At 34.7% G+C, this 25,901-nt stretch overlaps 2 protein-coding genes across 4 annotated transcripts in view; one reads left to right on the plus strand and one right to left on the minus strand.

Moving 5' to 3' along the window:
• Positions 1–1,192: 1,192 nt before the first annotated feature.
• On the minus strand, positions 1,193–3,275 carry LOC127154391 (chemokine XC receptor 1-like). Its single transcript, XM_051095881.1, has 2 exons — positions 3,167–3,275; positions 1,193–3,060 (listed from the first exon to the last, which is right to left on the minus strand). The coding sequence occupies exon 2, from the start codon at positions 2,941–2,943 to the stop codon at positions 1,954–1,956; it is 990 nt and encodes a 329-aa protein (XP_050951838.1). The 5' UTR covers positions 2,944–3,060; positions 3,167–3,275; the 3' UTR covers positions 1,193–1,953.
• Positions 3,276–4,682: 1,407 nt separating this feature from the next.
• Positions 4,683–25,901, plus strand: part of fyco1a (FYVE and coiled-coil domain autophagy adaptor 1a) — a 35,030-nt gene continuing 13,811 nt past the window's right edge. For 2 of the 3 annotated variants that reach the window (XM_051096365.1, XM_051096368.1), the window contains exons 1-13: positions 4,683–4,774; positions 6,220–6,326; positions 6,680–6,786; positions 8,107–8,232; positions 10,143–10,249; positions 15,162–15,305; positions 15,511–15,604; positions 15,774–18,260; positions 19,646–19,738; positions 20,379–20,497; positions 20,703–20,870; positions 22,848–23,000; positions 25,222–25,445. In XM_051096365.1, the coding sequence (XP_050952322.1) occupies positions 6,266–6,326; positions 6,680–6,786; positions 8,107–8,232; positions 10,143–10,249; positions 15,162–15,305; positions 15,511–15,604; positions 15,774–18,260; positions 19,646–19,738; positions 20,379–20,497; positions 20,703–20,870; positions 22,848–23,000; positions 25,222–25,445 (3,883 nt within the window). In that variant the 5' untranslated portion in view covers positions 4,683–4,774; positions 6,220–6,265. Of the gene's footprint in view, positions 4,775–6,216; positions 6,327–6,679; positions 6,787–8,106; positions 8,233–10,142; positions 10,250–15,161; positions 15,306–15,510; positions 15,605–15,773; positions 18,261–19,645; positions 19,739–20,378; positions 20,498–20,702; positions 20,871–22,847; positions 23,001–25,221; positions 25,446–25,901 lie in introns of all 3 variants that reach the window. The other variant, XM_051096367.1, reaches the window with a different exon arrangement.

The raw sequence follows: 25,901 nt of genomic DNA on the forward strand, positions 1-25,901 counted from the left end.
CTCAAGTCGGTTACGACGACAAACTGCAGTCAGGTCGAGACCCCGATGAGGACAATGAGCATGCAGATGAGCGGTTTCTGACAGTATGTGCAGAAATTCTTTGGTTATGCAAAACATAACACTTCTGCAGTCAGCATGCTAATTGCACGCTTCCTCAAAACTTGCGACATCTGTGGCATTGTGCTGTGTGATAAAACTGGACATTTTAGAGTGGCCTTTTATTGTGGCCAGCCTAAGGCACACCCGTGCAATAATCACGCTGTCTAATCAGCATCCTGATATGCCACACCTGTGAGGTGGATGGATTATCTCGGCAAAGGAGAAGTGCTCACTAACAGATTTAGACAGATTTGTAAACAATATTTGAGAGAAATAGGCCTTTTGTGTACATAGAAAAAAGTCTTAGATCTTTGAGTTCAGCTCATGAAAAATGGGGGCAAAAACAAAAGTGTTGCGTTTATAATTTTGGTCAGTGTATGTAGTAAAAAACCCGTAAAAGATTATATATTTTGGACTGGAAAATACTGGGGGGCGCCATTATTTCGATGACGTAAAATGGTTGCACTCAGTGAGCTGCTGCGCTACCTGTTGCTATATTTACTGCAACATAACTCGGACAATAAAGTACTATGTGGCTTTTGGTTGTAATTGTCAGTCTAAGGACAGAAAGAGAAGTGAGAAGTTACAAGAACAGTGACGTTTAAACACCTTGTGAGAAAAATCGATGGTAAGGCATTTCAGTAAAGCCTACGCTTATATTCATCGCCACCTGTAAGCTCTTTCAGTAGCTGTGGTCATCGCATTTGTATTTTATTTTCATTTACATTATATTAAGCCATACAATTTACCTAGAACACTGTGGTGTGTGGAGTGCTCACACATTCACAGTAGCTACTTTTGGTCATTTAAACATAATTGTCTAAACAATTGGAAGATAAACACTTGTCACTCTAAATGTGCATTTCTACCCAGATGCCATCACTCCCTACAACCTCATCATCTGCACAGAGAAACTGACGCTTAGTTACACCAAAGTACATGATTGAACCATACTGAAAGAAAAAGGGTTCTGCTATTGTTACAAACTGAAGAACTATAATTTGGTACCATTTAGAACCGTTTCAGTGTATAATATATATTTGGATTAATAGCGAAACCTGGCAGTAATTTTTCACCACAAAACTGACCACACTGTGGTCTAAAAAAAATGAAATATATTCAAATGGGGATTTTGCAGCAATGCCATCGAAGATCCATTTTTGGTTCCTCAAAGAACCTGTAAGTGAACAGTTCCTCAGGAAGTCTTTTTTTAGTGTGAAGAACATTTCAATCTAAAGGGCCTTTTGTGAAAGGCTCCATGGATGTTAAAGGTTCTTCATGGAACCACCGATGCCAAAACCTTTTTAAAAGCGAGGAGCGACAGATGGTTCATAAACTGGACTCATACTTTATGCTCATGCTGTATATTACTTTTGCTCTATATTATCCATTTAATAAATTGTACAAGCAGTGTCATAAACATGAGTCATAATATAAATGCATACAGAAATAGACAGAAGAAGGCATATAGATATATTTTAATTTCTTGTGGAAATATTTTCTGCATTAATGACGACACATTTGTTCATGGGCTTCTTTCATTACGTATCTTTAGTTTTTACCTTAAATAAATGAGAACTTCAACAAAAAGGAAAAACACTGGTTATAATTTAGGACATGACATTCTCACAACTGAATGTTTTTGCTGTTTGATAGAGAGAGGAATCATCATGCAAATTGGTACTTTTTTGTTTTTATTCAATGGTTCAACAAAGTTCTGCCATGACTTTACCAGCATATTAATAATAATAATAACCAAAAAAGCTGCAACATCTCTCTGTACATTATTTACACATCATATTTTAAAACTCAAAGCCTATTCGCTGCAATCTGTAAAAGCACTTGAGTTTTCTCTCAGTACATTGAACCCAGCGACTGATTTTTTGCCAATGTGACTTGACTGAAATTGAGTTTTTTTTTTTTTTGAAAGATCTTCTGTAAAATCATTTTTAGATGATTTCTGAACTTTACGCCAACAAAAACGTAAAACACAGGGTTCAAGCAACAGTGGGAGAAAGCGATCACTCGGCAAGCATAATACGCATAGTCGACATTTATGCTTACTTCGCAGACTGTGAATGGATGGAAGGTCAAAGATTTTAGGAACATGACAATGTTATATGGAGCCCAACCGATAAAAAACACCAGTGCGATGCAGAATATTAGTCTAACAGTCTTGTGTCTCTTATTAGTCCGTGAGTTTGTAATCGTGTGAAGCATTCTGCCATAGCAATAGCCCATGATTACAAATGCAATGAAGAAAAAAGCATTTTGAAAATAGGCAATGCCAGATTTCCATTCAACAGTGCCATATTCACAGTATTCGCTGCCAGATTCTGCCATGACTTTACTATGATACGAACCAAGCATTGCAACCGTTCCACTCAGGATCCAAACGATAAAAGGAGAGAATGAAAGGCATCTGCATCTCTCCCAGTCAGACAGCGGATGAACCACTGCCATGTAACGCTGAACGGTCATTAGAGTCAAGAACAGCACGCTGCTGTAAAAGCCGAAATAAAAGAGAAACTTCACAGCTTTACAGCCAGCCTCTCCAAATGTCCAACCCCAGATGTAATACGAAGCCCAAAATGGAAGTCCAAAAGTGAACAGCAAATCTGACAGAGCTAAATTGAGGATGAAGACGTTGGTCAAGGATTTGAGGCTCTCGTAGAGTGCAAGGATGACCAGAACAAGGATGTTTCCGATGCAGCTCAACACGACCACTACTGTGAAAAAGATTGGAATAATAATGGATCCGACTTTCACCACCTTTTCTTTACGACACAACTCATCTGGATAGTCTGAATCATAGTTGTAGAACGTTGTATTCTCATCAGTCATGTTGTTCTGCAACTGCTAACTACTAGTCAGCTTCGATTTGTCCAAGTTCAGTTCTTTATTCCCTTTATTCCCTTCCCTAACGTTTTCTGTGGAGAATTGACTTCAACATAAATCTGCCTTTTCAGACAAAACAACAACAACAAAAAAGTTTTATTAATCATTTCAGATAAATTTATTCCAGTGAGCATATACAAAATTAATGTATTAATCATTTTGTCCTTACCTGTTGCTATTTCTAACTGAACGGGCTCAAACCAGTTTGAAATTAAATATATAAAACCATTGTCCCCACAGCTGACCTTCTTGTCAAGTAGACAGCCGATGTGAGATGTGGTAGAAGCGTTTGCGTTTGCATATTTATACTGAAAAAAGGGCAGTTTTTCTTCCTCATTTTTTCTTAACACATGACAAACATGTACACAAAAGACCTTTTTTGTTATGCAGAAATATAAAATTTAGGTAATAAAAGATGGGATAGAATACATATAGTGAGATATAGTGGAAGAAAATTAATGTTATGTTACATTATAATAATATTTAATATTATATTGTATAAATACAATTATTAAAATAATATACAGTTGAAGTCAAAAGCAGAATGTGCAAAATGTTAATTATTTTACCAAAATAATAAAGATTATACAAAATGCATGTTATTTTTTTTACTTAGTATTGACCTGAATAAGACATTTTACATGAAAGACTTTTACATATAGTCCCTTGTTTGTCCTAAACAGTTAAACTGCCTGCAGTTCTTCAATTCTCAAGTCCTTCAGGTCCCATAAATTCTTTGATTTTTTCAGCATTTTTGTGCATTTTTTAAACCCTTTCCAACAATGACTGTATGATTTTGAGATCCATCTTTTTACATTGAAGACAACTGAGGGACTCATATGCAACTATTATAGAAGGTTCAAACACTCAATGATGCTCCAGAAGGAAATGCAATGCATTAAGAGCTGGGTGGTGAAAACTTTTGGAATTTGAAGATCAGAGTAAATTTAACTTTTATTTTGAAACATGTAAGTATGTTCTGTAGCTTCTGAAGGGCAGTACTAAATGAAAAAAAGAAAAAAAAAAAAAAGAGATATTTTAGGCTACATAAGAAAAATGTACACATCTTAATTTTAGTTCAAAAGTTTACACCCCAGCTCTTAAAGCATCGTTTTTCCTTCTGGAGCATCAGTGAGCGTTTGAACCTTCTGTAATAGTTGCATATGAGTCTTTCAGTTATCATAGTCATTGTTGGAATGGGTTTAAATACACAAAAATGCTGAAAAACCAAAGAATTTGTGGAATCTGAAAGATTTTTTTGAAGAACAGCAGGCAGTTTAACTGTTTAGGACAAACAAGGGTCTCATGAACAACTATCACTAAACAAAAAACACAGATGTGGATCATTCATGTAACAACACAGAGTTAAGATTCAAGTGTATGTAAACTTCTGTAAACTATTATTTTCTCTTGTGGACTACAAACATCTTTTATGTTAAATATATTATTGAAGTCAGTATTAAATAAAAAATAACATGCATTTTATACGTTCCCTCTTATTTCGCTAAAATAATTAACATTTTGCAGATTCTGTTATGTATATGTATAATTTTATTATGAATTGCACTTTTTTTTACTGTTACTTCGGACACTCACATCTACAACTGATCGGCTCCTGTTCTCGAAACCAAACTTGATGCGGGCTGTTTTTCGCTGTCCAATAAAAATGACTCTCTCAAGCCTGCCGTCTATGGCGGAAATTTCTGTCAATCAAGGCTAGCAAGGTTGGTTGTGTAACGATGTAAACCAAAGTGGAGTTTCGGATCCCTATAAAAGCGTAAGTTATGTCAGTTTCTGTTTTTCACTTTCAAGACATTTATTGCACATTCAGCAAACGTCCAGCTGTAATACGTACATGGCAAATTCAGTCTAAAATCGCGTTTATACTGAATAAACGTTCTGACATGTCATCCTGCGCGTGACTGTCTGTTTACCCTGTGAATTCTTGACTGAACTTTAATAAAGTTGAACAACTGTTGATATTTTATTAAAAAAACCTCGTTTCTATGACAACAAAAGACGCCGTTCCAAAGAACTCGTCTCTTTTTGTTTGAATTCAAACTATACAGGAATGCGTGAAAGAACGCGGACACTGATGTTTGTTTACACTTCAAAACAGCTGTTTTTGTATAACAACAGTGTTGTATAATTGAGCAGTACACTTAATAAGCATGTTATTGTTTTTTCAAAAAGCCTTTTATCTCTTCCACTCTAAGGGTTTCGATGTCATGTGTGATAATTTTGTAACTTGATATTTATAATTCTGGGTAGGACGTACAATTACGCCATCTAAGTATATATAAAAATAAAACCATCTGGAAAGTTTCTGATAGTAATTCTTATTTTCGTTCCTCGGAATCGTCACCAAACCACTGTCTAAACCAGCTGTTAAAATAAATTAGAGAAGTAGGTTTGTCTTACCATGTCTTAAATAATCTTTAGCTTGCAATTGGTACAATTTTAGTAGTTCCTTCAAATCCCTTCTGACCAGATATTGCATCTCTGCTATAACAGATTAGTAGTTTACTCTACATGATGTTGCACATTGCTTCATTTTAATGAGAAATAGACATTTTGGCTTTAGTAACTATTATTATGTGTATGCTAAAGCTTTGGTTGTCAACAAAGGGCAATACTGAGATACTGTTTGTGGCCTTATTATATTATATTATAGTCAATAATCAATCAGCAATATTATTAATCTGTACTACATTGATAATAAATTATTCATGCATTGAAACACTAATCCATAACATTTAAAACATTATAATGTGCGATCAAACCTAAGTATAATGTTCTTAGGTTTATAAAATTGTATAAAATCACGATTTTATACAAGAAGTTCTTGCATAATGTGCAATCAAACCTAAGTATAAGCTTTAATAGTGATGCTTGACACCACTCCAAGCTGTGTTTTTAAGAAACAAATCCATCTTTAAGATGATTTTAACTTCAAACAGTTGCTTCCAGTTAAAGCATGAGTCCCCTATTCATCATATAGCTTTTTCTACAGTGAAAAAAGTTGCGTTGCCTGAATATACCCAGATTGAGCACTGTTTACAAGCCAAAACAGTTGCTTAACAAATATGTTGGTGGATTTTGATGTGAGAGGACAATTAAAATCACTGATATGACTAATATTTCATTCATCTCTATAAATAAATGTAATATACATGTCAAATGCGAGTTATCTTTAGTCACTGTGATTCTTTTACTCAGCAGAATACAGATGACCTCTTGACCCCGTTGGCAGGAAGCTAGTCAGACCATGGCCGCTGGTGCTGCAGTTGGGGAGGGTCAGATCCAACGGATTATCAGAGATCTGCATGGTACGGATGCGCGTTGGCCTTCACGAGAGGGGCAAAGCTATTGTTTAGAGTTAAAAGAGACACGTGGTTCACGGCAGAGCACGTGCAATTGCTATTCTCAGGGTGCTGGCTTTCAACATGGGGGAAAGAGAAATCCAAAACGAGAAAGACCTGCATGTCAGAGTTCATCCCTCACGTGTGCCGTTTCAGTTCCTGAAGTGGATGAAAGGCGCGTGGAGTACATGTAACCAAGATGGCCTAAAGAAGGAGAAAAAACACTTCTTAAAGCTTCTGACTATGAAATTGGGGTTTTGTTTTCTGTGATCAGTGTTAATTACAGTGCGATGGTCTTATTTGCTTTGATTGTCTTACAGATGCTGTATCGGAACTGACAAAAGAGTATAAGGAAAATGGCGAGCCCATTACAGATGACAGCTCCAACCTGCAAAAGTTCTCCTACAAGCTGGAGTACCTGCTTCAGGTCAGAGATACATAAACATAGAACAAAGGTGTAAATGGAGTCCCAAACTTCTTATTTGATAGATCAAAGTAGTTCGAAATGCATTTGATCACATCGCATTTCTTGTCTAAATTCTCACGCATACATTTTTGGAGGTTGATCAGGAGGTACAGTGAAAGTTATTTACATACACTACCAGTCAAAAGTTTTTGAACAGTAACATTTGCATTTATTGATCCAAAATACAGCAAAAGCAGTAATATTGGGAAATATTCTTACTATTTAAAATAATTTCTATCTGAATATATTTTAAAATGTAATTTATTCCTGTGATGCAAAGCTGAATTTTCAGCATCATTACTCCAGTCTTTAGTGTCACATGAAACCATTTCAATATGTTGATTTGCTGCTCATGAAACTTTATTATTATTATTATTATCAATATTTAAAACAGTTGGGGGGATAAGAAATTATATAAATAATACTTTTATTTACCAAGGATGCTGTAAATTGATCAAAAGTGATTACTAAAGACATTTATAATGTTACAAAAGATTTCTATTTCAGATAAATGCTGTTCTACTGAACTGTCTATTCATCAAAGAAACCTAAAAAAATGCTAATATTAGAATGATTACTGAAGGATCATGTGACTGGAGTAATGATGCTAAAATTCAGCTTTGAAATTTTAAATATAATTTTAAAATATATTCAAATAGAAAAGTGTTATTTTAAATAGAAAACATTTTTTCAAAATTTTTACTGTTTTTGCTGTGCTTTGGATCAAATAAATGCAGGCTTGGTGAGCAGAATAGACTTCTTTTAAAAATCTTAATGTTCACTGGTAGTGTGAATTTTGAGAACGTAAGTTCCTTTCAATTTATTCCTCAAAATTTCTTTACTTGGCCTTAAAAAAAGATCTTAAATTTATCTTGATAAACCTGTTATGATTTGGCTGCAAAAGTGGTTTATTTGTATTTCTGCTGCTTTAATTTTTTCATGTATTATCAACATGCAGTGACAGAATGATGTGTTTAGTCCTATAATGGGAAACCCTCTTTTGATTAAACCTGACTACAAGTGATCACAGGAGATGCATGTTAATATCAGGTGTAAATGACAGTCGTCTCCGCCGACCACTTGGGATCCGATCACCCGCGGAAAATGCTAATACCAAGTGTGAAGCAGGCCATATGGATGTACTCAAAATCCCTAATCGTACAAGATGAGATCTCATGCTGTCCAAAAGGACTGAAACTTTTCCATTTAAACTTTGTGTCTGCTTTTAAGATGTTTCACAGTCATTTATGTGAAGTGTTGTGTTATTGTTATGTTGCTCAGTTCGACCAGAAGGAGAAAACAACATTTCTGGGGTCCAGAAAAGACTACTGGGATTATTTCAGCGACTGTCTAGCCAAAATCAAAGGAGCAAATGATGGAATCCGTTTTGTTAAATCAATTCCAGAGGTAAACATCTGTCTCATTTGCTTCTAGCATGAATCTGAGCAATATTGTCCTGTGTGGCATGCTAAATTTCGCATCTAAAACCTTTTAAACAAAATTTACATTTTTTAACTTACCCCAATTTTTTATTATAACAAAATAGTAATTAATAATAATAATAATAATAATTATTAGTAGTAGTAGTCGTAGTAGTAGTAGAAGTATTGGTATCATTTTTAATAACAATAACATAGTGTAGGTGTATAAAGAAAAATTTATAATATATGATATAATTATATATTACTGTATAATATGGACACTGATATGTTAATGATATTATAAAAATATTTTTTAATTATAATTCATAAATGTAAATACCAATTTATAATGTAATATAATAATAATAATAACGATAAGAATTATTATTATTGTTATTATTATTATATTTATTATTACTACTAATATTTTATTAATAATAATAATAATAGTAATATAATAATAATAACAACATAATGTAGGTGTATAAAAATAGGAATATATAATATGAATTTTATATTACTGTAAAAAATTGACATTTGATATATTAATGTAATATATTTATTGAAATTCTATATATTTATTAATAATAAATATTTTTTAATTAATTAATAATAATTTATACATGTAAAAACAATTTATGATGTTGTATATAATGTAATAATATGTAATAATATTGCCAATAATAAACTTTATTTAAAAACCTTTAAAACCAACATTGTTTACATAAAAAAATTACAAACTAATGCAAATACAAACATAATAAATAAATACATAAATCTGTCACATTAACTTATTAACATTAACAATGTTAAATAACTAATGATACTACTAATATTTTGGTAACGTTTTACAATAAGGTATCATTTGTGAATATTAGTTAATGTATTCATTAACATAAACAAACAATGAATGACACATTTATTACACTATTTATTAATCTTTGTTAATGTTAGTTAATAAAAATACAGTCATTCATTGTTAGTTCATGTTAGTTCACAGTGCATTAACTAATGTTAACACAACTTGTGATTTTAAGAATGCATGAAATGAATATTAACTAAGATTAATAAATGCTGTAGAAGTATTGTTCACTCTTAGTTCATGTTAACTAATGTAGTTAACTAATGTTAACTAATGAACCTTTTTGTAAAATGTTACTAATATTTTATTATTTATATATACGGTAATAATGATTGTTTGTATTTATTCTTTTGCATGCATATCTCCATGTTAACTACCCCTTTTTTATTATGTGTCGTATTAGTGGACATCTCTTACCAAAGTATCCCTGTAGACACACACACCTTTTGTTCAAACAGACCTTCCTATCGGATTTGTACAGTTCCGTTTTCTCTCTGAAATACAAGAGATTTTAGTTATACTATTGATTAGGTTGTTCCTTATCTGCCTACATGATACTCTGAATTTAAATGCCATGTTCCACTTCCACATGTCCGCTATTTGATATGGTTAACAGTAAGATTTGTTTCTGTATTGTCTTGACGCTGCTACTGTGGTGACCAACTTCCTTCTATTGTGGTGTGGTCAGTTTCAGCGGCAGATTCACTGAATTTTGGGAATTTGTAACAGCGGCTGAATTATTCAGCTTTGACCAAGTTACTGATTATAGTCTGTGTGTGTGCGTGTCTAAATATGGCTATTTAAATATGCCACACAAAAAAGTCAAACATCCTTCAAATTAAAAGAATAAAAATGCTGTAAATTGAAAAGCACTAATTACTTTATAAAAACTAATTTGCCTTAAATATTAAGCAACCACCCAAAACATCCTAGCAAACACTTGCAACACCTTGGCATCTTCAGAAAATGTCTTAAAAAAAAGTATTGTCATTTATATATCAATAGTGTGAAATATGTTCCTTTTTCTTTCTTAGCTGAAGACGTCTCTGGGTAAAGGCAGAGCATTTATCCGTTACTCGCTTGTGCATCAGCGGCTGGCTGACACCCTCCAGCAGTGCCTTATGAACCACAGGGTCACCAGGTAACACTTCACTGTCACTCTTCTTTCTTTATAAACATGGAATTTAGTATTCAGACCCATAGTCAATCCTTTGACTGTATTGTTTTTGCTTTAAAATTAAGACAATGAAACACAGTATGTCAGTGCAATATTTCTACATGTAGGTATATGAAAAAATATTGATAAATAATGTAGATTTTATATTAATACTAGGGCTGTCAAACGATTAATCGCGATTAATCGCATACAAAATAAAAGTTTGAGTTTGCCTAATATATGTGTGTGTACTGTATGTAATTATTATGCATATATAAATACAAGCACATTCATGTATATATTTAAGAAACATTTACAAGTATATGCATTTATTATAATTTTTATAGAATTTATATTACATATGAATAAAATATTTTGTACATAAATAACATATTTCTCTTAAATATTTACATTAATTTGTGTGTATTTATATATACATAGTAATTACACACAGTACACACACATATATTAGGCAAACTCAAACTTTTATTTTGCATGCGATTAATCACGATTAATCCTAATTAATACAGTACTTGTCAAAAGTTTGGAACATCACAGTTTTAAAATATTTTTTATGTAGACTCTTATACTTGCCAAGGGTGCATTTATGTGCTCAAAAATAAAATAGCATAAAAACTAATATTGTGAAATATTATTACAATTTCAAATACATGTTTTCTACTGCAATATATTTGAAAATTTAATTTATTTCTGTGATGCAAAGCTGAATTTTCAGCATTACTCCAGTCTTCAGTGTCACATGATTCTTCAGAAATCATTTCAAGAAATAATTTCATTTCTTATTATTATCAATTTTGAAAACAGTTGTGGGCAATTCCACCATTATGAATGTGACATTTGCAGTCAAAACCTGAAATAAAAATTCTCAAGAATTATATTTATTACCAATATACTGAACCATCTCTTTATATATTTTTTAAAACCCCTTAAAATAGATTCCAGACATCAGTAAGGTATCAGTCTATAAACCTGCTTTATATTTTAAATGCTGGAAAAACACGAAGTTGCTGGGAGACAACATATTTCGTAGACTTTCTGTGAATTACAATGCACAAATCAGAAGCAACAACATCTGCCGAGTGGAGAAGAGTTGGCTATTTACAAAGGATAAAGTATCAATTTTTATTTGTTTCTGAAAGCGGAATTTATCTGACTTTGAAAACGCCTATAAAATGCTTAAAAAAACTTTAACAGAGACCTCTAGTGAGTATTTAATAGGGGTGCCCCTACTAAAGTTTTTTCTAGTTAACTAATCGTTCGTTTAAGCCATTGCCTAGTAGGCTGTTCAACTAATCACACATTTATATTAAATCAATAGGCCTACTAATCCATAATGAGCTTTTATATATTCTGCACTCAAGCACACGTATAAGGTTTGCCCCAAATCACAGGCAAAAGTAGCCTAAAGATTATTAACATATAGAAAAAGGAGATTTATTTATTTATTAATAAACTAAAGTTTATTGTTGGCTGCAAAGATGAAATTCACGAAATCTCTACTGGACACGCCTTTAGAGAGAAGTGCATTCACTCATTACGTAATCAGAGAGCAGCCTATTTGATTACGTTTTGAACTGGTTCGTTTAAAAGTAGACAAGCTTTCTTTAGATATATTTCTCATATATATAAGGCACCCCAATTTTAAGTTGTTTCATCATCAGGAAAAATGCAAGTGATCGCATGTGTGCATCCCTGTCTTGCTTCTTTGTTATATAACTTTGTTATTCATAAATTTGAATATGAATAACAGCCTCGAGCACATTTATATTAGGTCAACGCTAGAGTGTGGGATCCGCATTAAAATATTAAATAAAATAGATGTAGAACCTGCAAATTGAAGGCTGTTTGACGTTTAAAATGATCTAATAAAGGGCCAATGCCGCTCCAATTCGTTGATGTTGATCAACATTAAATCGTCACAGTCATAAACTTGTTTTGATAAATCACTTAAGCATTAAATAATAAAGATACAAAACAGGTTAAGTTAAATATGCTGAATATATATTACACAAATATTTATAAAATGCTAGACTGCAAATAAGATTACAGTTTCACATTTTGCATCTGCCTAACATAGTGAATTTTCTTTAACATGCAATGATAAAAAATTCAACACAGCAGACACAAATCAAACAAGATTTGTAATGAAGAAAAAATACGTAGACAATTGGCAATGAATGATGTTACTCCACAGCACATCTCTTGCGCGTCTCATGCAAAATCTTGCTCTCTGTATGAATGCAGCACAAATAGCGACATTATTTGAAACGCATTAAAAAGTTTAAAGACGATAATTTTGACAATGAACATGACATGTCATGAAATAGTTCTGCCGATTTGTCCTTCAGTCCGTCTGTGCATTTCTGACCCGCACATGCAGTCTTAGCTAAACCTCCGTGATGTTCTCGTTGAGAATGCAATTTCTAAAATGTTAGAATTATTTTTTTTCTAAAACGTTATGATACGGAAAGCCTGAAACAGATCACAGCAATCACAGTAAACGTGCATGCCAGTATGCTTATGCTTATGCATTTAGTATAGAGATAAGCTGTTGATCATAATTAGCATGGCCAAAAGTTTTAAGTTAAATGCATTAATAATTACTATATGATATAAACTTAATCTTTAAAATGTTACGGGTGTGACACAGCGCTGAAGCGCCCTGCCCTTATAAACCTAGTGCTTATAAATCAAAAAATCATCGCTGTTTAGACAAAGTGAGTTAATAACTGAATTAAAAAATGAGCAGTCTTTGATCTCTCATTTGAAAAGATGAATGAGAATGAAAATGTTGAATGAAAATGTCATTTTACTTAGGTGCACCCCTCATATGTGGTGGATAAACATAGCGATTTCCTTCAAATTTCTATTAAAGCATGTTAATGCAGTAAAATAGAGACCTAAATGCACAAGTTAAACAGGGTTTTATTCTTTTGGTTAAAAAATTTCATGGTAAGGATGACTTTTGCATGGAATTGCCCGTGTGCTTCTTAATTATGCAGAAACCATTCAAATGTTTGTTTTATTTGTGTGTGTGTGTGTTTAAATAGAAATTAAAGTTAAATTAAATTATTCAGCAATTATGCATTAAATTGTTCAAAATGACAGTAAAACATTTCTAATGTTACAAAAGATTCTATCTGAAATAAGTTATGTTCTTTTAAACTTTCTATTCATCAAAGAATCCTGAAAAAATCCACAAGATATTAAGCAGCAAAGTAGAGTGGAAGACCGGAGTAATGATACTGAAAATTCAGCTTTGCATCACAGGAATAAATTACATTTTAAATTGTATTCAAATAGAAAACCGTCATTTCAAATTGTAACCATATTTCACAATATTACTGTTTTTACTGTATTTTTGATCCAATAATTGCAGCCTTTATGGACTTGAGATTTAATCAAAAACATTTAAAAATCCTAATGTTTCTAAACTTTTGATAAGTTCTGTATACAATATGGACATTTGACATATAAATGTAATAATAATCAACTATTACTGGACCTTTAAAAGTAGCTTCTGAAAGTGCTTTGCATAGTAAAAACAGCCTTGACAATACAAACATTACAAACTAAATAAAACATGCAATTAAAAAATTACATAATGTGTATATGTACATTGTGTATATGCTGCAATGTGTGACTGTTTTTTAAACATGGCTGTAAATTAAATCTGTTACTTTATAAGTAATTTTAAATGGTAATTTGAATATTTTGATATTTGATATGATATATATATATATATATATTTTGTAAGGATTTCATTAAATGACCTTTGGAATTCAACATTTGCGTCCTAAAATTTAACAAAAACATACAACTTTTCCATGCAGCATTTCTGCGCTTATGAGAAATAACACCTAAAATAGGTTGTGCCATCAGCATAGAGACATGATTATTCGTATTGATGTCTGTGTTCACTATCCAAACCAAAAAAGGCAAAAAACTTGTACATTAGGTACCGTTTCCGCATGTTCTATTTACAGTATTTTACAACGCAGAGCTTAATTCAGTAGAAACAATACTGAGAGTGCTTCCCTCGCAGAGTTTTACTTCTTTAAATTGGCTTCCCTGTTTTTAAGAAACACTATTACTTCTTATTACAGATTAATAAGTCAGTGCTATGCATGCGTATACAAGCTTAATGTGAGCTTCCTTTTTTTTTTTTAATGCTGATGAATTAATTGTCAGACAATGTAGTGTTTGTGATGAATACATGGCGTCTTAACCCATTGTGAGATTTGATTAATACGGCCAGTACAGTAATTTGCTATCATAATTTTGTGTGTATATATATATATATATATATATATATATATATATATATATATATATATGTATATATATATATATATATATATATATATACACACATAGTATAAAATTGCATCCCAGTTCATATGTGTTTACTATGCACTTAAAGTATGTACTGTGCGGGTAATGCTGAATTACATATATTATTAGTATGACACCAAAACAATGTGCTTTACTGCAGAGCCCTTTTCTCTATGATGTTTGTATTTGCATGTAGGTATATAAATCTAGCAAACTAAGTTAAAAAGCTGAAAGCACTTGCATGAATGAATGTACATTTTGAAAGTCTTTTGAAATACTGTACTTTGGGTTTCTCCGAGTCTTAAACTGTCTTAATTTGCCTTTCCTTTTAAGGACTTAAAAAATTAATATTTATTTTCAGACGTGGAAGCATTTACACAGAGTACATATTAAATAGTATTAAAAAGTATTAAATTTACCTTCATAACCTGCAGAAACCCTGAATGTAATAAGATTTGGGGCGCCAGAATTTTTATTTCTCATTAGAGAACTAGACTAGGTTTTCCAATGCCTTCTTTTTACAGTTTTTTTTTTTCTGTAGTGACTGGTATAATTCCCGGAGTCCATTTCTCAAACCCCATCTCAGTGTGGACATCATTAATTACCTCTATGAGCTGAATGATGTTCAGTTTGATGTGGCATCCAGAGGTCACGATCTTGACTCAGAATGGCCCACTTTTGCAAGGTAAGAGCACATTGTAATTTCTGCAATTTTAAGATAAATATAACATCAAAAGTAGATTAATACAAACACAGTGACGCACGAGTAATGCTACTAGTTTATAGTCCATTTGCCAGTCCATTTGTCATGACTGGTAATAGTGTGTGTGAATGCATTTGAATAATATGATTGATGTTCAGTTAAGTTAATTTTAAAAAATGTGTCACAGGAGGACATTGGGAATGACTAGCTCCCCCAGTCACATGTGGAAACCACCAAGTCGTAGTTCCAGCATCAACAGCCTGGCCAGCACATACTCACAGGTACCAGCACACCTATTGTCATCACTCTAAACTTACATTTAAACAATGAACACTACTGTTTTATATCCAGTAGATGGCAGTGTTTCTCTCAGATCTGCAGAGTTGAAGCCTTCTTTTTGTATGTATATATGTATATTCCCTCTCACAAACTTTCTGTCAAACCTTGCAGCAGGCCCATGAGTTCCCTGGGAGTCCAGACTTCGGACCTGGGCTTCTATCAGACATGTCTGTACAAAACTCCAGTGGTCTAAATGATTCTTCCATCAGTGCTATGGACGAACTCCGTCTGGAGCTGGACCAGTCTGAATTAAAGCAAAGAGAGCTTCTCAACCAGGTTCAGCAGTTAGGTGGTGAGGCAGGTGAACTCCGCGGGGTTGTGGTAGAGCTCCAAAGGCAGCTGGATGTCTCTCTAGCTGCCCAAGGTAACCATCAGGAGCTACAAAGGAACCTTGAGGTGCTAGCTGAGAGTGAACGAGCACTATCCCGTGAGCTGGATGTCTTGCGGGGACACGAGACCATGAGAGAGGCCTCCTATAAGGACCTCCAAGACATGTTGGCAGCAGCAGAGCGAAAAAATGAGGAATTGATGGCAAGGTTAGATGGAGTATTGGATGAGAAAGGCCAGAGGGCTGCCAGTGACTTCAGCTCCGCCCAGAAGATTCATGAGCTGTTAAATGAATTGAAAGAATCTGAGAAGGGAAGGATAGATGCTGTGGCAGAAGGAGAAGAGAGGAGGAGGCAGGCGGAACAGCTGGCTGAGAAAGTCAGGATGAAGGATGAAGCACTCAAAGAGGCTGAGGTGAAAATGGCAGCTTGGATGGAGAAAGGTGAACAACTGCAAACCAAGGCAGGGGAGCACCGTAATGTCATGGACAAACTACAAGGTGCACTTGCAGTGCGAGAGAAAGAGACCAGCAATCTGCAGAAGCAACTGCAAGATCTTCAGCACTCTTTGGAAACCATGGAGCAGCAGGCCAAAGTGGAGCGTAAGGAAATGCAAGAGGATAAAGAAGAGCTTGAGAAGAAGTTGAGTGGTCTGGAAGAGCAAGTGCAAACATTGCGGACGCAGCTGAAAACTAAGGAGTCCAATCTTCTCTCCAGTACCAAGAGAGTCCAGTTTTTGGAAAAGGAAACGGAGAAGCTTAAAAGCGACAAACAGAATCTGAAAGAAACCATATCTGAATTGGAGAACAACGTCAAAGATCAGGCCAAGAAGATTGGAGAATACAAAGATAGCTGTGCCAATCTAAAGGAGGAAAACAGCAAGCTCCTCCAGACGGTGAACAAGAATGAAGAAACCAAAAAGGAGTTGCTTGAAAACAAATCATCCCTAGAGAGCGAGCTGGCTGGATTGAAGGCTTCGGAGAAGCAGTTGCGAGCGCAAATTGATGATGCCAAAGTGACTGTGGATGAACGAGAGCAGCGACTCAGAGAGGAGAACAGAAGCCTGGATGAAAAACTGCATAAGGCCAACATGCATTTGGAGGAATCCGAAAATTCAGTTCGCCAACTGAAACTGGAGAACAAGGACCTCATGGAGGTTCAGGTCACTCTTAAAGCATCTCTCACAACCATGCAGGAGGAGATACGAAACATAAACAGCCAGATTGCTGAGCTTGAGAAGAGTCTTGGTGCTGCAAGATGCAATGAGACAAACTTGACCTCGCAGCTTAAAGATAAGGATTCCCAACTGGAGGATCGGGAGAAGCTCTGTGAGGAGCTTCAGGGAAGGGTGGAAGAACTTGAAGGTCGGGAGAGGGATTTGGAAGTGGAGAAGACCAAGGCAGAAAGAGCGTTTGTTAAACAAACAGAGATGATTAAAACTCTTGAGGCCCAGAGGACAGCTGCAGAGAAGGTCCAACTTGAGCAGAGTTCATGCCATGCTAAAGAAACCCAAGAGATGGCCTCAAAAGTGACTCTACTGGAAGATCAGCTGGGACTGAGCATGAAGGAGGTTTCTAGGCTTCAAGAGGAGGTGCTTGATCTCAGGGCTAAACTTCACAGTGCTGTGGAAGAAAAGGACAAGACCCAGGCAAGGCTGGATGTCACAGAGGCTTCCTGTGCAGAACTACGAACGTTGACTGAGGAGTTGAAGAAGCAGACGGAGGAGCAGAATCGACTGCATGTTAAAGAGCTGCTGCAGTCTAGCGAACGGGTAGATGCCATAACTTTGCAACTGAATCAGGAGACGTCCACATGCAAGAAAACATCTGCTGAACTTGCTTCAGTCCAAGAGGAGCTGGCAGAGCTCAAAGCCCACAATGAAAAGTTGGTTCTGGAGAATGCTGAGACTCGAGATGGTCTCCATCGGGTCAACACAGAAATGGCAGAGTTGGGAATGACAATTTGCAAGCTCACCGCAGAGCGGGAAGAAGCACGGGAACAATGGGCTGCCGAAGCTGCTCGGATCCAGGAGCTTCAACAGCAGGGAGTAAAGGAAACAGAGCGGCTTAATGCTAGCTTGGTGGCTCTTCACCAAGAAAACTCTAGTTTGCAAGAAGAGCTCCAGCAGACGGAGAAACTTTCAGAAACTGTGCTGGAGCTAAAGGAGCTGTTGGACAAAACGGAGGGTGAAAGGGACGCTGCTCGAGAAGAGATTGCCGCAGTGAAATTTCAGATGAGCACAGAGAGCATGACTCTCAAAAACCAGATAAAGGTAAAAGGAGTTTAGAATTATCAGTCATTATCACTTCATATCTGTTCTGTCAAATACTTATGCTGCACTCATGTCATGGTAGAATTACCATAATTACAAGTTGACAACGCTACTCTGAAACAAGTTGTTTCTATGGTAACACTCATAATGCAAAATACATAAAATGTATTAGACTTTGCTGTTGATGTCCATTTTATATCTGCTGTGTTTTTATTTTTTTTTATCTAGTACTTACTAATAGAAGAAATATAAAACAGAAATAGTTGAGGTTATCTTATCAAAATAGGAGGGATCATACAAAATGCATGTTATTTTTTATTTAGTACAGACCTGAATAAGATATTTCACATAAAATACATTTACATGTAGATAAAATAATAGTTGAATTCATAAAAATGACCCCGTTCAAAAGTTGTACTTGATTCTTAATGCTGAGTTACTTGAATGATCCACAGCTGTGTGTGTGTGTGTTTTTTTTTTTTTTTTATCGTTGTTCATGAGTCCCATGTTTGTCCTGAACAGTTAAACTGCCTGCTGTTCTTCAAAAAAATCCTTTAGGTCCCAAAAATTATTTGGTTTTTCAGCATTTTTGTGTATTTGAACCCTTTCCAGCAATGACTGTACGATTTTGAGATCCATCTTTTCACACTGAAAACAACTGAGGGACTCATATGCAACTATTACAAAAGGTTTAAACACTCACTGATGCTTCAGAAGGAAAAATTATGTATTAAGAGCTGGGGTGTGAAAACTTTTAGAATTTGAAGATCAGGCTAAATTTAACTTTTTTTTGTCTTCTGGGAAACATGTAACTATCTTCTGTAGCATCTGAAGGGCAGTACTACATGAAAAAATATGGAACTTAGGCGAAATAAGAAAAATGTACACGTTTTCAATCGGTTCAAAAGTTTTCACCCCCCAGCTCTTAATGCATTGTTTTTCGTTCTGAAGCATCAGTGCGCATTTGAACCTTCTGTAATAGTCGCAAATGAGTTCCTCAGTTGTCATTAGTGTGAAAAGATGGATCTCAGGGTTCCAAAACACAAAAATGCTGAAAAACCAAAGAATTTGTGGGACCTGAAGGATTTTTTTTGAAGAACAGCAGGCAGTTTAACTTCAGGACAAACAAGGGACTCATAAACAACTATCACTAAACAAAAAAACACAGCTGTGGATCATTCTGGAACAACATAGTATTAAGAATCAAGTATATGTAAACTTTGGAACAGGGTCATTTTATAAATTCAACTATTATTTTCTCTTATGGACTGTATGTAAATTTACAGTTAAGTGAGAGAAACTGGTCATAATTCAAGCACTTTATTTCTTTTTTTAATACTATATGTATAATTTCTTGATATAATTATTGTTATTTTTTAACCTAGAGCCTTGATAAAGAGATTGAGGGTTTGAAAACTCAGCTAGACTTGGAGTTGAAGAACACATCTGAGCTGGAGACCAAATTATCAGAGTTAGAGGTATGTAAATGTTGAGCCAGGTGAGGATAGATTAACAGCATTACTTTTAATACTTTCATTTCAGTGATCAACATGATCATCAGATACTTTTTGCATACCAGCATGTGAATGATTAATATTCTTCTCTGTTGGCTGATAACACTGATATTAGTAGGTGATGAATGTCTGATCTCTCGCTGCTCCTTTTGTTCTCTTTCATTGGAGACCCGCTGCGCGAGACAGTAGAACAGAAGACGAGAGATTGGGGTTAATTGCCAGACAGTGATGAATGATTTGCTTCTCATTAAGTCTATAATTAGGAACATTGCAGACTGTTACCTGCAGATATTTGTCAATTAGAGTACAAATGCCACTGTAATTATTTTCTAAAATAATGTTCTTCCAATTGTGCATCATCATTTTTGGAAGCGTTGCCATGGTACATGTTCAAAAAAGATTAGTTATGGTACATTTTTGTTTATGCTAATACATTGTTAAATGCTCAATAATACAGTAATGAGTTAAACCGAGATGAAAATCCAGATAAAATCAAACAAAATGAGACAAAATAACTACAGTGCATTGTCAGTTTATCCAAATGTTTGATGCTTCTGTGTACAGATTGTGTTCATGCATTTGGCTGTTTGTTTTGCATGTTTAGGCAGTAAATATTGAATACTCTCGTCTGATTGAGGAGAAAGACTCTCACATCACTGACAGTGAGACTCTGATGCGTGAGAAAGAGAGCGAGGCGCAGCAACTGCAAGAAAGTGTATCAAGGTGAACGCTCAAAAACACAATAAAAGGGTTAATGCATCACAGATAATGGATCTGCATGTATAAAAGCCATCACTAATGGATTTCCAAATGGATCTTCATAAGGATTTCTTGGGCCCTGGATGAGATTCAGTTTTAGTAATTATTGGTTAGGTTATATTTGTATGCATTATGATGAACTTCTATTTTCTTGTTCTCTCGCCCTCAGTACCAGAGAGGCTCTTAGTGAGGTACAGAAAGAGAAGGAGGAATTGAAACAGAAATTGGATCAGGTGTTGACAGACACTCAGAATCAGCATGTTCGCATGTCTGCTGAGCTGGAGGATCTGGGACAAACCAAAGTAAACCTGGAGGAACGGCTCATTGAACTTATTAGGTTTGTATATTGCCTTGCACTTCAGGGTTAACTTCTTTTTGCTTACCTAACAACAAGGTTACTTCATTGTTTTGAATTAGCTAGGGTGTTTTATGATAATAGGTTAGGTAACTTTGTTCAGTTTTCCTAACATGTCTAGTCATGTTCATAAAGCTCTGTCACACCTAGGATGTTTTGCCATAAAAAATGATTCAGTGCATTTATATAAAACATATTCATTCCTGAGCATGATTTATTTCCCTCTTGGTGTGATTAATTTGACTTTGTCATTTTGAGAATTCTTAAAAAATTTTAAATAGTTTCGATGCAAAATAATACTCTTTTGTTGTTGTTTTAAACAGGGTAAGTACAAGGTGCTTGAAGTGTTTGAAGTGCTTGAATTTTTTTTTTATTGAAGGTCTTAAAAACCCTCGAAAATATTAATATTCCTGAAGAGGTACTTGAAAAGTGCTTCAATTATTGAAAGACAATGTATCTGTGAAACAACTCTTTAAGCACATATCTTTTCTTGCAATTCATAAAACATCATACCTTTTTTGCTTATTTCAGTTAATGTCAGAAAACAATCAAGCTAAGCAAGTAGTAGTACTGATAGTGTCGCGTAAAGAAGAACAGATGAACCGAATCAATTGAGTCATTTACGCTGGAAGTAACCGCTTATTTAAACTCGCGACTTTGATCATTCATTTCAAGCGATTCACTAGCAAAAACAGATCAAAATAAAAAGCCATTCATTTTAGAATTTCAACATTGCTTGTAATGATTTTTAAAAAGCACGTAGTGATGGGTGAAGATCAAGATCATCATTTCAGATCTGTATCCTGATCTGAAATAATGATTCGCGAATAGTTTGATTCAGATCGGAACTTCAAATCGCGGATCGCGAATCATTTGATTCAGTTTGGGAATTTAAATGGTGGATCGCGAATCATTTGATTCAACTTCAAATCGCAATTCTTTTTTTCTGATTTTTTTTTTCTTAAACAGTAGGCCTAACATCAAACCATTTTTTTACAGTTTTTTACAGTTATAAAAAAAAAAAAGAGTATATTTTTATTTAACTTTTTCTCTTTGTTTAGAATTTGAAATAGAAGTTAAGATCTCTAAAGTCCTTGAAAATCAAAAAAGTAGTGTTTGAAAAAATTTTTTTTTTCACTATCTGTATGAACTTTTCTTTTTGTTTTAAAATAGTTAAATAGTTTTAATTTAGTTAATTTTTAAAGTTGTTAATTTTGTTTTAAAATATTTTTCAAATGAAAATGATTGGATGATTTTAGTTGTAGAAGTAAGTAATGTAACCTTTTTTTTCAATAATTTCTCTTAACGATGAATGAAACCCATCAGTTTCTTTTACTTTGGTCTTGCATGTCATCTTATGCTACTTGAAATAAAAAGCTTCAGGGGAGAGAAACTAAAAAAAGACTAAAAACTATTTCACAGATGAAGCTACCTGAATTCTCAATGAGATGTTAAGAAAAACTGATAATGGCTATGTGAAGTGTTTGTATATCAAAATACAAGAAGCACACATAAAAGCAGGTCAAGAGCCCATTCTGTCTCATTTTAATTCATTCCTGCCACACTCACACACAAGCAGATGTTGGTTTGTTATTTGCTCTTTTTAAGTGCATGGCTTATTACATTGTCATGGACTGTAAGGTAATTCACTTTAATTCTCAATGCAAAACAAAACTAAGCCGAAAACAGTCAAACAAATATAAAGGTGCTGTTTCCACAAAAGTGTGTGAGATATTCAGGAACTTACATAAGCTTTTATATTTTGATGAAATATGCAGTTCGGTGTGATTCACATAATCAAACAGCTGCAGATGTTATAAAACGTTATCCTTGACATGAAAAGGAAAAGAAACATGAAAAGTGCCGTACGACATTGAGGACCCCAAGAGACAAAAGAGAATCAAAGAGATTCTGAGTCTTTCTTTGTTTCTCATCTCATCCTTTCTTTCTGTTCTTCAGGGATAAGGATGCTCTGTGGCAGAAGTCGGATGCTCTGGAGTTTGAGCAGAAGCTGAGAGCCGAGGAGCAGTGGTGGCTGGTGGATAAAGAGGCCACACATTGCCTGGGCTGCCAGGGCCAGTTCACATGGTGGCTGCGGCGCCATCACTGCAGGTGGGCAATCTTGCAAACACCCACGCTGATCTCAAGTTAGATGTGAAGTGACATGCAAAAACTGCAGAAAAATAAATATGCATATTAATGCCACGTTAGTATATCACTAAACAATGCTAAATGTTTGGCTGGAAAATGGTGATATTTCTTGAAATTAAATTAAACTTTCTTTTGAAACAAAGTGTATTGTAAAAAGTACTGTGCGTTTTGAATCTTTTGTTGAATAATGCAAATATATGCATACATTTGTAACTAAGTTTTGAGTGTCCAAATACTTTTTGTTGTGCAGGTTTAACTCTGGAGGTGTTTACGTCTTTTTTCCTGGGCAAACACAACACATTTTTGGCTGTTTGCTTTGCTACCTGATCTGCATAATGACTTTAGTCAATCTGGCTGAAACAATGCAGACAAAACATGCAAATTAACACCATCACTGGGAGCAATTCATTCTCAGTCAATCCTCACCTCAGGTCTTTTAGACACTTCCTGAGGTTTTATTGCAATTCTTTGAGCACATTAAACGAACAGTTCACTAAGAACTAAAAATTTACTAATAATTTGCTCATCCTCGGGTCGTCTAAGATACAGATGAGTTTCGTTATGGGAAGTGATTTGAAGAAATGTAGCATTACATCGCTTGCTCACTAATGGATCCTCTGCAGTGAATGGGTGCCGTCAGAATAGTTGATAAAAACATCACAATAATCCACAAGTAATCCACACCACCTTAGTTCATCCATGTCTTGTGAAATGAAAAGCTGTATGTTTGTAAGAAACACATCCATCATTAAGATTTTTTTTAAAGTTGTAAATCCCATGTCCTTAATAGTGCTTTCTCCAGTGAAAAAGTCACCTCGTCTGAATCAGGGAAGAAATATGTACAAATCCAACACTTGTTACAAGTGAAAACATTCCTAAACAACAGTCCAAAACAAATATGTCAGTGGATTTTGTTGTGAGAGGAAGGAGACTGGAGGAAGTGTTATTATGGATTATGGGCTTTATTTTGTCCAGAAGCAAAAGTTTAATGTTAAAACGCATCAGCGATGGATTTGTTTCTAACAAACACGTAGCTTTTTCCTTCACAAGATGTTAATTGATGGACTGGAGTGGTGTGGATTACTTGTGGATTATTGTGATATTTTATGATTATTGTGGACTTTCATTTTGACGGCACCCATTCACTGCAGAGGATCCCTTGGTTTTTCATTTTGGACAAACTGTTCCTTTAAATACTGTGCTGTTTTCAGTACTTATTTTTATATTATTTATAAAAAATGATATAATTCATATTTTAAGACCTGAAAAATGATTTGCCAAACATTATCTGTTACACTATTTATACTGACAAAAATAAAATAAAAAAAAGGTTATTATGACTTTTTATCTCACAGTTTTGACTTTTTCATAGAATTGCATGATACAAACTTGCAATTCTACCTTTTTTCTCAGAATTGTGTGATATAAACTCTTATTGCAGGTTATAAAGGCAGAATTGCAAGACAAAACCGTCAGAGGCCGCTCCCACGATAGTTGATTGACATGAGCGTCTTACCTCAGACCCGCCCTAAATCTGTAACAGTCCGACCTCCATTGTTTTGATGCCAGAGCAGGGATGTAAGTTAGACAAGAATATCTCAGATTGAGTGATTGAGGTGTTGTGTTGCTGGATGTAATAATGAACATAGTGGTCGTCATTTACTCCCGACATCTGAGCCGCTGAAGATGCCGTGGATTACGTTTGTTTGTGAAGGGAATGCGCCTCCCGATCTACATAAATGTGTCTATGTTCATGCAAATCATTCGTGATCCAGCTTTACCTACAGCAGAAGTGAGTATTAGGGTTTTTCTTATGAATCTCTACAATCGCCTTTCCTAACAGCGAGCTAGTTAGCAAATTTCGTGGCTAAATGCAGCTAAAGTAAACAGGCTTGTCACTCCACAAAGAGAAGAGAGGGGCGGGGCGAGCAGAGCTCATTTGCATTTAAAGGAACAATCCATCAGAATGGGTTGATTTTTGCAGAGCTTATTTTGATAAGGTAAAAAGGGTGTTGTTTTACACAACAAATGAGAATTTTTAACCAAAGTATATTATAGACTTTTCATTAGGACCCTAAAGAATCATATCAACTTGTGGAAAATGGGCGTCCGATGACCCCTTTAAAAAGTTCTTTTTTTTGTACCCAGTATTTAAACTTATGTTATACTTCGTTCCTGCCAGGTTGTGTGGCCGCATCTTCTGTTACTACTGCAGCAATAATTATGTAATGACAAAAAGCTCAAAGAAGGAGCGCTGCTGTCGAGAGTGCTACACACAGCACAACGCTGTGGTGGAAAGATTCACAAAAGCCGAACTCAACAGCTCATCAGAGGATCAGCCACCGCCTCATGCAAATGCTGCCGGTCGACCACCACCACCCTATATACCCACACCAAGAGTTACAGGTACAGATACAGACAAAAAACAGACCTTAAAAATACTTACAAGTTAATGAATGCCACCTTAAAAGTTGTAATTGTGTTAGAACTGTGAATGTTAATGGAATAGTTTAGTTTGTATGAATTTTATTGATGGAGAGTAGCCAGAAAGCACTACTAATTTATCTAATTCATGAGAACAGACTTGTGCAATCAACTTGCATTTCTCATGTCAGATAAAACTTAAATTACACAGCAAATATGCATCCTTTGCTTCTCACTGTGTTGCATTAGTGCTAAAAAGCTTTCTCCTGACAGTGGAAAAAAGAGAAATATGATATAGTCCATTTTATTCTTGATTATATCATAGTTTCTGTCTTGAAAGTTTGAACTTCCCAGGAGGTCTTGAATGTAAAATTACTTGGGTTGTTATTCTTTAAGTTTTAGATTTAAGAAACTTTTTCCATTTAGGAGGACCTCAAA

The sequence above is a fragment of the Labeo rohita genome, chromosome 23, assembly GCF_022985175.1.
Source record: "Labeo rohita strain BAU-BD-2019 chromosome 23, IGBB_LRoh.1.0, whole genome shotgun sequence".
Taxonomy (NCBI): Eukaryota; Metazoa; Chordata; class Actinopteri; order Cypriniformes; family Cyprinidae; genus Labeo; species Labeo rohita.